We start from the raw sequence: 13522 nt of genomic DNA, 5'->3' as shown, positions 1-13522 counted from the left end.
TTGTAAAATCTCAGTGAATGAATTTGAAGTCAATCCAACATTTCGCCTGGCAATTTGATTCCTTCAAAAAGCTTGGACCAGATTGCCAGGTGAAACGTTGGATTTACTTCAAATTCATTCACTGAGATTTTACAAATATATATTATTCCTATTTAATAATCTAACACTTTTTTGATCATTACATAATTTCAATGATCATTATTTATTTGTTTTTGTTTTTCTACTGACCGAATGAAAAATTAAATCATCGAAGTATATAAATATGATAAATCAATAAATTTGATTTAGGAAACTGGGAAACAGTAAGGTTTATCCTAAAAACAAAAAAAACAACATAAAGGTATAAAATACTATAGTAAATAGATTATAATTATTATAATAGAATAGATTTTGGCATACACATAAGCCAAATCATAAATGTTAACATTTTTGTTTTGTAAGTTTCTATTTAATCTCATTTTATATAATTAAAATGTGAAGGGTGCAAGAATTGTGTAACACAAATCTAAAGCCAAAAGCGAAATTATACAATACATAGATGAAAGTAATAGTAATATATTTCTTTCATTATGATTCAATAGGAAAGTCGATAAATTACGTGAATCATTTTTTAAGGGCATAAACAATGTTTTTTTAAAATGTGTGCTGTATTATTTTAGTGTACTTCACAATTTATGTGTACAGAAAAAATTTTTTAAACCCCCCTTATCCCTTCCATGACCGGACATAACTTAACAAATGGTATTATTATTATTTTAAAATTTTATTTTTAATTTTGTTATCATTTGTTTGTAATTTTCCGCCTCTTTCCGTTTCTATTCTTCACTATCTATTTACATACTTCTTATTACGTAATGAATTTAATGTTATGTGATCACTATTCTAAGTCTATTTATCCACGTTTGACCTCCTCTTTCCAGTGTTTAACTATTGATAAGACTTTTGTTATCGTAATTAAATATTCTTACTACTATCGGTACACTTGTCTTCCCACTATCAACTTGTATTTTTACCGATTATGCTCGGTGACGTATTCTATCTCATTGTGATTATTGACTCAAATAGCCTTGATTGGTCTAACCTATTCGTATAAATATTCATGTATATTAGAGTAAAGCCTCATGACAATCTAATTGAAAACAATTGTTCGCTTACATGAGTTGTTCTAATTTTTACAAATGTATTCATCAACATATTTAAAAAACATTTATATTCAACTAACATATCAGATGGTACTAAACCAACAAATCATTTTTTAAAAACATAATTATTACCGTAAGTAATATATTGTATGATCAATTAAAATAAAGGTAATGTACCAAAAAAAAGATATCGTTGAAAAGAAATATTTTTCATTGAACTATCTTTATTCAAGTAGAAATGAACTGTGTCAAGCAGTGGAAACCAGGATTCACTTTTTCCTCCATTTACGACTCATCGACTGCATGTACTTAAATTCCGGTCGTGATAATGTACTAGATATTTGAAGGGAAAGGTAATGAGTTAAGGGTCCAGGTGTGAATATTAACACTGGGATGCATGTATATCCAGTTAATGAGCACAAAATAGGACAAAATGAACTTTCCAGATTCCAATGCTAACCACTATCCACGCTTACTTATGTGCCAGTGATTTAATATCTAATTCTGAGCATTGTGCTAATGATGCACATATGCCGAAAGTGACTGATCTGAATTCAGTCCTAAAAATAAATAATGAAAAATTATAATATTTTTTAGGTAAATAATGGCTTCTTTTTACATAAAATAAATATCTACATGCCATTTATTGTCTGCTTTATGAATCAATGAGAAGTAATTTGACGCTTGACATTAGCTGACAAATCACTGAAAGCTATGAAACACTAAGAAACGGATCACGAAAGATATGGATTCATTATGATATCAGCATATGAGTATACACATGTAATGAGTCTCGGATTAAGATGAAAACTTTACTCAGCGCGCTCTGATTCTCACCATTTCTTAAGCTGGCATCAGTTTGTTATATGAAGAAAATTCAAATCAAACGAATTTATACAAAGTTCCGATAATACTAAAAAGGAAACTCTAAATATCCGTTTTTATAGCTGTTACTTATTTTAAAGTAAATTCCAATCCCTCTCCTTCCAATGTCAGTTCACAGTGAAAATTGTTTTAAATTGTATAAAAGCTTTACAAACCGTTTTAACAAACTATAGTTGTATAACCACCAACAATCTGCTTCATGATCAGTTTCTCTAACTTTTAATGAAATAGTGTTTCATAAAGTCACTCAGCTGTACTAAACCTGGCTGACTGATATGGGTAATGTAAATAAAATAGTAAGTAAACATCAAATTGGACCTAGGTTACGGAGATTACTTTCAGTTATCATAAAAGTATGAATAAAAGTCCAAATAACCCTTGCTTTATTGATCAGAAGGTTTTCAACCCAAGACTTATCGATGTTATTTGAAAACAAAAGATTCATGCCGTCTAGAAAAAACCAAAAATGAGGCTGACAGTTAACTTATACAGTTTAGTTATTGGAAATTTGTATCAATGACACTGTGAATGCTATCAAAAACTTACATTAATAACAGTCACAAATGAATCCATTGAAAAATGAGATGACAATCAGACATAAATTGAAAAGTATCAGAGTGACTACATTAGTAGTACACCATTATCTGTGCTACGAGTATAATTTCCATGACAATAAACAATAAAGTGTGAAAAAGTCAAATTTTCTATCCACAAAGTGATTCACTATGAAAGTTAATTTAATAATGTTTTCAGACTACAATCTTAATGGTTGCGTAAATTTTTAGAGTTTACTAGCACTAGACTATTATTCAACTCTCGAACAGTATGTTCACATGAAGAGGCAAAAGAAAAACAGTATAATCTTCTAGTCCACTTGTGAAAATTAACTCTTGCATCAGATTGCTTTCACCGAATATGTCTTGAATGTATCAATGTTAGACAACCATTGAAAACCTGGGAACACTGGACGACTCCTCATCAGTGTGCATCCACGGTCCCACACACGAGACTTGAACTCATGACCTTCGGTCTCGCGCGCCAACGCTTAACCGCTAGACCACTGGGCCAGCAATGGTGGTCCAACATTGATCCATTTATGATATCAATTTAAACTCAACAATATCCATAACCCTATGTTGATAAAAAGGTCTTGATTTCAGATTTAGAATGAATAGTGTTTGTTGGCTGGTAGATGTTTCATGATAAAAACTATATATATATATATATATATATATATATATATATATATATCGTATTGTCTTACATTCAATTTGTCTCATTCATTTGAAACCAGATCATTCTTAACTAGTACATATATCCTTAAATATTATTCATCTCACTGGAAATGATAACTTTTAAAGGGAATACGTACCAAATTGTACAGGTTATATGAATTAATTTTAATAAATTTTTCTTTTCTGTAGACATTGATGAGTGTCAACAACCGAATAAATGCAGATCTTGGGAGAAATGCGTTAATGAACGTGGCTTCTTTTTATGTGAAGCCAAATTAAACTGTGCTCATGGTACACGAATTAACACTAATGGTACAGAATGCCTAGGTAAACTGTTGAAATAACATGAAACTGTCTTCCCTTGTTATCACTTATTTATTTTTACTATGTTGATAGTGCATTCATTTGTGACTTGAACAAAACTAGTTACATCTTTTATGATTAAAAATGAAGGATATAAGTAAAAACCGTACGCAAATACTATCTATTAAAGACTAAATAATAGCTATATTTTATCACTAAACCTGAGCAACTCACAACGTGACATTGATGCTTTTATTCTACTTTTTAGTCTGCGAGTATACAAACAAGTTGAAATTAAAATATATTACTTAAAAGTAGGAAATTATTAATACCTATAGTGAATTTTCATGGTTTGTGGGTTTGTCATGATTTATACTGTTTCCTAACCTTAAAACCGAAGTATATCAGCCCTTTAGATTTTCGTCATTTGAATAAATAATCCTTCAACAACATTGTACACAGTTTAAGTTATTAATGTTTACTTCTTTCGATAATGTAATGAGAAGACGAAGATTATCAGAACTATGTGATATATTAGCGCAATACATTTCGAACAATCTGATCACACATATACTTGTTAAGAACATTTATTTGTAAAAATAAAATTTCCAGTCTAGTTGACCTTTTATTTTTATATATAAATGTTCTTAACAAGTATATGTGTGATCAGATTGTTCGAAATGTATTGCGCTAATATATCACATAGTTCTGATAATCTTCGTCTACTCATTACATTATCGAAATTTATCAAAGGGACTAATTGCTTTAAGTTTACTTCTTTGTCTACAAGAGTATTTGTTATACTCTATATCAATAACTATATAATCAGCCTAATAGTTAAATTTCTTGAATTTAAATTATGTTATTTCTAATTAAAGATGGTGAAGACAACTTTCTTTTTGATCAAGCCTAAGAGTTTACTTACCATATAAGTGTCTCCCTATAAGTTACATGACGTTACATTCTCATATTCGATTAGTTCAGTATTTTAAGCAAAAATTTATGTATAAATATGTCTATACTCTTGGAATACTTTTCAAGGTAAACGAACTAATGAACAATGAGAATCTTCTGTCAGTTGCTGAATATAGTTAATTATTTACTAAAAACCATGTTGGAAGTATTAAATATCCTCTTCATAGCACGTTTAACCATTACTTCTAAGTAACTGCCATCTAAACAATAAATCTGTGATAAAAAACAAATGTATAACTTGAATGAGTGGTGAATTAAAGTTATTTAAAATTTACTTATGAAAATAATTTCATCTTTAGGAAATCATACAGCATTATACTTGAAATATCTGAGGATAAATACGTGAACATAATTACTAGAAGTACTTTGAAGAAAACAAACTCAAACTGTTCCTGAATGTTATTTGTTTATTTTAGATATAGATGAATGTTTGGAAAAAAGCTTTCACTGTGATGATGGAAAAATATGTGTTAACACCTTAGGTTCATACTACTGTACAGAATCCAATTGTACTACAACCCAAATGTAAGTTCTCCGTTATTGTACACGATTGCTTCCAAAATATATTTCAGGATATTTTAAGTTTTAACACTGAAATTTTATCAGTCTAACGCAAAGATCGTCCTATTTTAAAAAATATGATGCCTTCATGAAATCCACTGTGAAAAATCTGATCATACATTCACTTATCAAAACATTTTATATAAAAACTAAGAAAAAATCATTCTCAGTAGAGGGATTTGTGGAGATTGCAGTGTTTCAACAGTTGAATTCACGAGTCAGTCTAAGCTAAACTACCATTGAAAAGCTGGAAACACTGTATGACCGTTTCGTCCTAGTATGAGACTTCCCAGCTGTGCTCATCCTCATACCGACACTCAGGAATCGAACCTAGAACCTCCTGTCTCGCGCGCGAACACTCGACCTCTAGACTACCGAGCCGGCATTCAACAGTGTTAATGTCTAGCTTCAGTCGACCCACGATCTTGCGCAACCCTTTATCCATTGTCTGAGATATATAACTGTTTCACACTCGAAGCGTATTGAACTCCATTGGTCACGGCTTCTCACTAGAACTCCAGGGCATTCATCTCAAAGCTAGTCACTAGTTAGCACATTATTAATCTCAGTGTGGGGATCATGGATCAATGAAATTTAGACATCAACACTGTTGGATGCCAGCTCAGTAGTCTGACACATCAGCTTGATTTCTTAATAATCTCAACACTATAAGTTTATCAAATCTTTTATAACTTATGTTTATCATCCTACCAACAAAAAGAAATGTTTGATACCATTTCGATTTTTTGTTTAGATATGATTATCAAGAAAGAAAGTGCACTTGTGAGAAAGGATATCGTATTCTCGAAAATGAATGTGTAGGTGAGTATATTAGACATACCAAAATTATAATTCACACTGTAATATAAACATCTAGTTACAAGTTTATTTGTAAATATTTCTGAATGAAATCTGCCTATTTCCGTCAGACTGAGAATCCTGTAGACGGCTGAGGCAATGGCTACCCGGATCAAAACGCCAGAGCTTTGCATCCAAAAGAAATACGTTCAGCCGCTCGTTTTACTCTGGTCAACTTCAGGGCCATCTTGTTAATGATCGATTTTATAATATTGTACCGTAATTTGATTAATGTTCATTTTATATCCTAAACTTATTTTATCTACACATCTTACCATTGTCATTATTATTATTACATTTGCTAATATTTTAGAGAAATCAATTTGACATCCACCCCTATGTACTATATCTAGCCTATAAGCAAAGATGGATAGTGGCTAGCAATGGAATCCAGGACGCGCTTTTCGTCCTATTTGGGACTCGTCACCTGGATGTACCTGCATCTCAGAGTTAGTGTTCACGCAAAAACTCGAACCTAGTACCGTTCGCTTCAAACGTCCGCGCGTTATCCACTTGGCTATTGCGTTTAGATAGCTACTAGCTTGTGTATTAGGGTGAAGTTTAATTCATTATTGTATTGTTAGTTTGAATCTCCCCATTAATGTTCAGAACTGCAATTGATCATCCTCTTATAGGCATATGTGTAAACTGCACGTAGTGTCTCGGTATAACCTTTATTCACAAGCATTATAAATAAAGATGGATAGTGACTAGCAGTGGAATACAGGACGCGCATTTCGACCTATATCGAGGCAATATGCACAGTATGCACATATGCCAATAGGAGACTGATCAATTTCAGTCCTGAACATCAATCGGAAGATCCAACCAAACAATACCACGTGAATTTATATCTGACCTAATTCATTTTATTCTACATATTATGTAATATCTGATTTGTAATTTCATTATTCTCTCTCACCCCACGTCAACTATATTTATTCAGATCATTTATCTCACAATTTCACTTATAAACTGATTCAAATTAACTCTTCCTATTAGTTATCCCAATCTTAACGATTCGATTTGATTCTATATTACAAACATTCCTTGATTTACATGTTACAGTTTTAAATGATGTACTCTGCCTTAAACTTGGACAATATTTTGTGGATTATTAATTTGGATTTATAATTGTAGAACCTGGTGAGAAATTATTAAAAAGAATATTCTTCGTTCATATAATATTTTATATATTGAATGTTTTTTCTGTTCAACACAGATATTGATGAATGCTCTGAAAACAAGCATAACTGTACCTATGGCAGTACTTGTATGAATCATATCGGAGGATTTCGCTGCATACGAATAGAAGAGTGTCCATCAGGTTTCAAACGGAAATCTCAATTTTCAAGATGCGAAGGTGAGTAAATTTGTTTTTTTGAATAGCTAATTATATTAAAAAAAACGTTTTCATAGTAGAATTAATCCATAAACTTCACATACACTTTCCTTTAATCTAATGACCTTCAAGGGTTTTTACGAAATGAACAAATAAATTTAAAATGTATTGCTCATTCTTTAATTCATCACTTTTATATATCTCGATTTCTTTTATGTTGACTTCATTATTTCAAATTTACTTCAGTCAGGTATATGAGAAAATTAGGTAAACTATAAAAATATTCATTTTATTAGTCTATTATCAGTTAGAAGTGTATAATGTGTTATGGGCATTTCCCCACCAATCACTCTCTGTTCTCGTTCTCTTTTCTTGGATCTTTTTAAACTTCTGCCGCCAGACATTTCATTTTTGATTGATGATATATACTACTTATATCTGTCGACATTAGTAGCACACACCACAATGCGTTTCAATGAAGTTGATTTTTAACCCAAGCCATCATCATAGTGACTGAAGTTGAATTGATGGTTATTACATAGTCTCACAAGGAATTGAAACGTTTATCATAAGGTTCAATTTTCAGAACATATAAAAACTTTGATAAGAAGGCATAGTTTCACTAACAACAAATGGAATTAAATGCTACCCAATTTAAATAAACTTAAAATATCCTAGTAACAGTTTTGTTCGTAACGTTTTTCCAACAAGCAAATCTTAATCAAGAATACACTGTATCAGAAACAGGTAATAATAAGGATTCGAAATGATTACAACATTGAACAAAATAATGGCTTACAAGAAGTAAGTAACTAGTGGTTATGGATGGGATATGACTTTTCTTGGCGATTTGATATAGTTAAACTTAGTAGGAGAAATTATGATGATATATTATGATGACGAGTATAAATTAGTGATTGAAAGGGCAATATACTTTATGAAACCTAAATCATAATACGTTAACGTAATTGTAAGTAAACTAAAGATGAAAGCATTCTCTTTTTTTAACAAAAACGAATGCAAACACTCACTATTCACTAAGGGTAGTATTTAGAAACTTGAAATAGTTTAATATTTTAGGAATTCTGTTAGATAGTGATTAAACCTACATGACAAATGTCAATTGAATTTATTTCAGTTGTAAGTTCGTCCTTCAATGAATGATTTTTAAGTTTTTTAGACTGATTAACACTCAGTATATCAAAAGTAAGTCATTAGATGAAATTTATCACTTCTTGGGACAAAACTTAGTGTGAGACATGCCATCTTAGATGGAATAAACTCTCATTTCCACTTATTACGTCTGGATGGAATCCCCTTTAGAATATCAGTTTCTTCAAGCTTCCAGGTGGGCCTTGATAAAAATGAAATGTTAGTCTGTTTTTACAGACGGACAATTCAAATAACTTGCCAAAAAATTGAAGTCCACTGTTATAGGGAGTCAACTAGTTTGATGGACAGACTGTAATATGGTAGAGAGGAATCAACCTGTACTACGGACTGGACATTAAGTAGTCGAGAATTACTGATTGACCTATTAGTGGATTGTGAGATATAATATTTATTTATGCCTCAATAAGAGTTTCTTGATTAGGTCTACTGGATTTAATATTCACCTTCTGACTGACTGGAATCCATAATCTTTTCAAACTTTTATGAATTCTGTCTTTGTGGTCCAGTTAATAAAGAATGAATGGCCTAATAATATACAAAATCTACTCAGTATAAGGATAAAATATGTAGCTTAAGGATCTATTTCCTGTTTACATTCTTTAAAGTTAGATAGTATATTACACATTTATATTTTGATCCAATTTCAATTAGACATAAACGAATGTGAATTGAACATAGACAGTTGTGGTGCTCACACATTTTGTAAAAATACTATTGGTTCTTATCAGTGTATATGTAAACATGGATATAAAAATATTAATGAAACGGATTGTACAGGTTAGTTTACATTTTAAATAATGTGCTGTATATTTTTTTTAAGCTTCCATGTTTACACTGTAAACAACTATCATATTATTGTTCAATCTATGAATAGGTTTCAGTGAAATTCATGAAATAGTATCCTAATAAGCTTCATTTTAAATCAACATCAGTGTGCGGTTTTGCTTACCAAATTATTTTTTTTATTGAAGGCTTGAAACGAAAATCCGTATGGTTAACAAATTAGAAATTCCTTATTATCCTTTATGTTCAACATTTTTTGATGTAAACGGGAATCAAGTAATCTAAGGCATCCCATCTAGCTTTCGATGATGCTTACAGTAATATCTAATCGAGTCTATGGTGTTTTAAAAGCCTAGGACTTACTAGCAAACATCGCATAAAATCTCGAAGAAACTATTTTTTTTATCTCAGTGAATCAAATATTTTATGATCTGCGCTGCAGTTAGGCACATTAAAATTCAGTCAATTATTCTCAGAAGGACTTCATCATGAACAACAATTTTTCAACGTGAATAGATAATCTAACTACAGATTTCTCAATAATCTCCCTGCTCTTTGAATATCTTCTTGAATGGTCATTTGGTGAAGAGTTCAAAATTTTGATAAACAACATTTAATGCACTGGTGATAGGTGTTAATGAATTGGTTTTGAAGCACAGCATGTTGAATCAAACAGCATGAACTTCACATATGTGTTTAGAAACGGCAAAAATTTGATGTTCCAAGCATTTAATAGACTGAGTTTTACAATTATAATACCGAATAGCTTATGGATGAAGCTCTACATTTTCAGAACGTTAAGTGCGAAAATACTACAATTTATATCGAAGTCCAGATTATTGAAAGAATCCTCAACATTAGCTACCAGTTTTAGAGTGGTAGATGACCTCATAGCAAATAGGATTTTCATATAAATCAATTAATTATAAGAACATAGAAATTGCTGATAAGTAACTTATATCTTCACTCAACCTTAGTTTTTATATTATTGTCAAAAAATAATAGAAATAAGCTACAGCACTTAACTTCAATGTTCCATACATCTGGGAATATCAATGAGGAATTCCAAGGAGATTTAATGGAAATCAATTGCATTTTTAACAAATTTTGTATAATTCTCTACTAGCCTTCCTCATTTGTTATTATTGTTTATTTTGGTGCTGAACACAAGTGAATTATAAACTTATTTTGTTCTCATTTATAATTAGGTAGATTTGAACGTTACTTAATAATTGATAATTAACTATTATATAATTATGAATAAATTAATATATTTGTAATATCCCAATGAGTAGAAAATTTAGATTTTCTGACGTTCCGTGACTCGGTGTAAGCCACTTCTTCAAAGAATAAATAACCAAATTAACATTATTCAAAACTATCAAATCAAAACTTGGTCATGATATCTATTATATAATTATGTAGTAAGATATGCAAACTTTAGGTAAATAGTACCAGGTAGAAACATTAGGTCAACTTTGATCGCTGAAACATGTTGTGTCCCCTGTATCAACACCCACCGTAATATGATAAAGCAGTAAGCATAAAATTAAATTCAAGGAATTTTGACAGTAGATAAATAAAAATATGGATTCATTAATGTTATATCAACGTCGTTTATTACTAAAACTTGAAAAAAAAGAGTAGCCACTGCAGTTCCCACGATTCCAAGTAAAAACACCCTAGATTTATTCACCACAAAATACGACGATCCTAGTCAAAATATATTTACTTATATATTGACTGTACATTCATTTAGATTATTAACTAGAATAAAATCATTACACATATATATGAAAAATACTCGGATTTATAATAATTCACATGCTGTATGTCATTCTGATCATATTTCACATTAATTTATTTCAAGAATATTGTATCTTGGATAAACATCACACTCAAATAAACTAATGTTATAACCAATAAAATACTACACTGGAAAACTAAACAAATATTAAGCGGAGTAATCACCATATTGTATTTTAAAAGGAAAGTAATATTGACCAAAACATCACCACGAGTCAAAATTTTGATTTTACCTTTTTATTTCATTATATCAATTAAATTTGTTCTTGGGAAGTCTGAGAACTTATTGACAAAATCTGTTGAGACTTCAGTTGATATAACTCTAAGTTAATCCTATTGACGTAGATTGATTCACATATTCTCTTCACACATTTCATTTCGGAATTTTTATTCATCCATTTTGAACTAGATTTACTATATTTGGTTTTTACATTAATGTCGATATAATTCTTTTGAATTAGTTTCATTGCATTGATTTAACTTCAAGATTTTATACTTATGTGAATTGTAGCAATATAGTTCCATGGTAATTTAAGCGACATCGCACAATGTTTATATTATATTGACTGAATAATTCAGTATATAATCTTTATATCTACTAATCAAATTTACATTGTTCAAGTTATTAATATTCGTTATGATAGAGGTTGCGCGGAGGTTTTTGAATGTTATTACGGCGAAAAACCGACCTCAGTAAATTACTGAAGACCTGAAAAAATCGTGTAGCTATTTTGTCCCAAAATGGGACTCAGCAGTGTGTATCGATAACCCCACAAAGGATCTAACCCAGGATATTTAGGTCTTGTATTTATGTATTTTATTTGGACACATAAATGTCGGTACAAAGGAACACTGAATACATATGCACCACGCAAGTCACTTGATTTGTGTGTGGGCTGTGATACTGCCCTAGTGTCCATACCGATGCAGGTGATTTTCTTAGGGGGCCACACTCGGAGCCTTCGACCTTAAATTCTGCCTTACAAGGCAGTGGAGCAACGTAAGGCGATGCAGTCCCATTGTGACTACAGTGACCAAAAATAGGTTCATATGATATTTGTTTCCTTAAGATCCCTTAACCCATATGCACCATTGGTTTGGAATCAGGATTTTCCAACTCCCCTAGATGAACTTTCTGTGACCACCGACCCGGTTAAAGCACCGGACATTCGCTTTTCGTCCTCTCAATTTTGTAAACAATACCCCCGCCACGAGAAGGCAATGAGTAGGACTTCCCTGGCAGTGGCTATATACGCGTGGGTATGTGAGAGTATTTGGAGAAGGAGAGCCGACTCTCCCCATCCTCAGCCCTATAAGGGCATTCGGAGGCTCAGGTCTTGTAGCGATCTCTTGACGTTCATAACCCTAAGTAATGTATGAGACATTTATCCGCTAAAAACAATGACGGTTCGTTGAAGATTATCGGCAACTGACTGAAGTTAGACATGTAAACCTTTAAATGTTAGCTTACTAGTCTGAAGTTTAGGGCCTGAAAATGCTGAGTTCATATTCTATAGTATCGTGTATGGATCATGCTAAAATGTGCTTTGGTTAAATGAAATAGCCGTCCAGTCCTTTCTGGTTTTCAATCGGTCTTAAACTTAGATCGTTTTGTGATCGCAACGCAAATGTCAATATTTCTTTGATTAGTTATACATATATCACTGATTTGTTTTTCGTTTCTTGTAAGAACTGTCAACAATTGTGTATAAATATAACTTTATTTTGACAAGTACAATTATATCTCATCATCATCGATTGTTTATATCCATTCTTTTCACACAATTTGCACAATTAACATACTTTTTTCAATATTTAACAAATAGATAAAAAGTACTTTTATGTTAAATAGATTAAAAAAATATTTTTACTTAGAAGTTCTCCAGGCATATATGTTATCAAAGGAAACTGACTCTGTTTTGTGCATTTTAAAGTACATTCGTAAAATAATGATAGAAATTAATAATTCAGCCGGTAATCGGATAGAGGAATGATATTCTTGTATTATTTGGTTCCCAGATTAAATTCTAAGTTTTTTTAAGGTAATATTAATAATTTTTCAAAGTTGAAATTATGAGTCAATTGAAGCTAGACCACCATCGAAAACCTGGAAGCACTGGACGGCCGTTTCGTCCTATTATGGGACTCCTCAGCAGTGCGCACCCACGAACCCGCACTCGCGAGATTCGAACCCAGGACCTACCAGTCTCGAGCCGAAGCCCTTAACCGATAGACCACTGAGCTGGCATCCAACGGTGTTAATGTCTAACTTCAACTGATCCACGAAGTTGAGCAACCATTCACCAATTGTCTTCAGTGAGTTCCTATCTCACAATAGACGTGGTTGAACTCCACTGGTCACTGCTTCCCACTAGAACTCCAGGACATGTATCTTGAAGTCAGTCACTAGTGAGTATATGATTATATTTAGAAGGGGATTTGTGGAGATTTCAGTATTT

At 31.6% G+C, this 13522-nt stretch overlaps 1 protein-coding gene across 1 annotated transcript in view; it reads left to right on the top strand.

Moving 5' to 3' along the window:
* Smp_167190 (uncharacterized protein) overlaps positions 1–13522 on the top strand; it is a gene marked incomplete at both ends in the record, with an annotated part of 85748 nt that overhangs the window by 16739 nt on the left and 55487 nt on the right. The window contains 5 exons of the mRNA XM_018794386.1: positions 3452–3589; positions 4957–5065; positions 5856–5923; positions 7182–7322; positions 9126–9251. Coding sequence (XP_018648804.1) covers positions 3452–3589; positions 4957–5065; positions 5856–5923; positions 7182–7322; positions 9126–9251 — 582 coding nt within the window. The remainder of the gene's footprint in view (positions 1–3451; positions 3590–4956; positions 5066–5855; positions 5924–7181; positions 7323–9125; positions 9252–13522) is intronic.

Source organism: Schistosoma mansoni, chromosome 1 (assembly GCF_000237925.1).
Source record: "Schistosoma mansoni strain Puerto Rico chromosome 1, complete genome".
Lineage (NCBI taxonomy): Eukaryota > Metazoa > Platyhelminthes > Trematoda > Strigeidida > Schistosomatidae > Schistosoma > Schistosoma mansoni.
The sequence above is the reverse complement of the archived record's forward strand: the minus strand, read 5'-3'. Positions and strand labels throughout refer to the sequence as shown.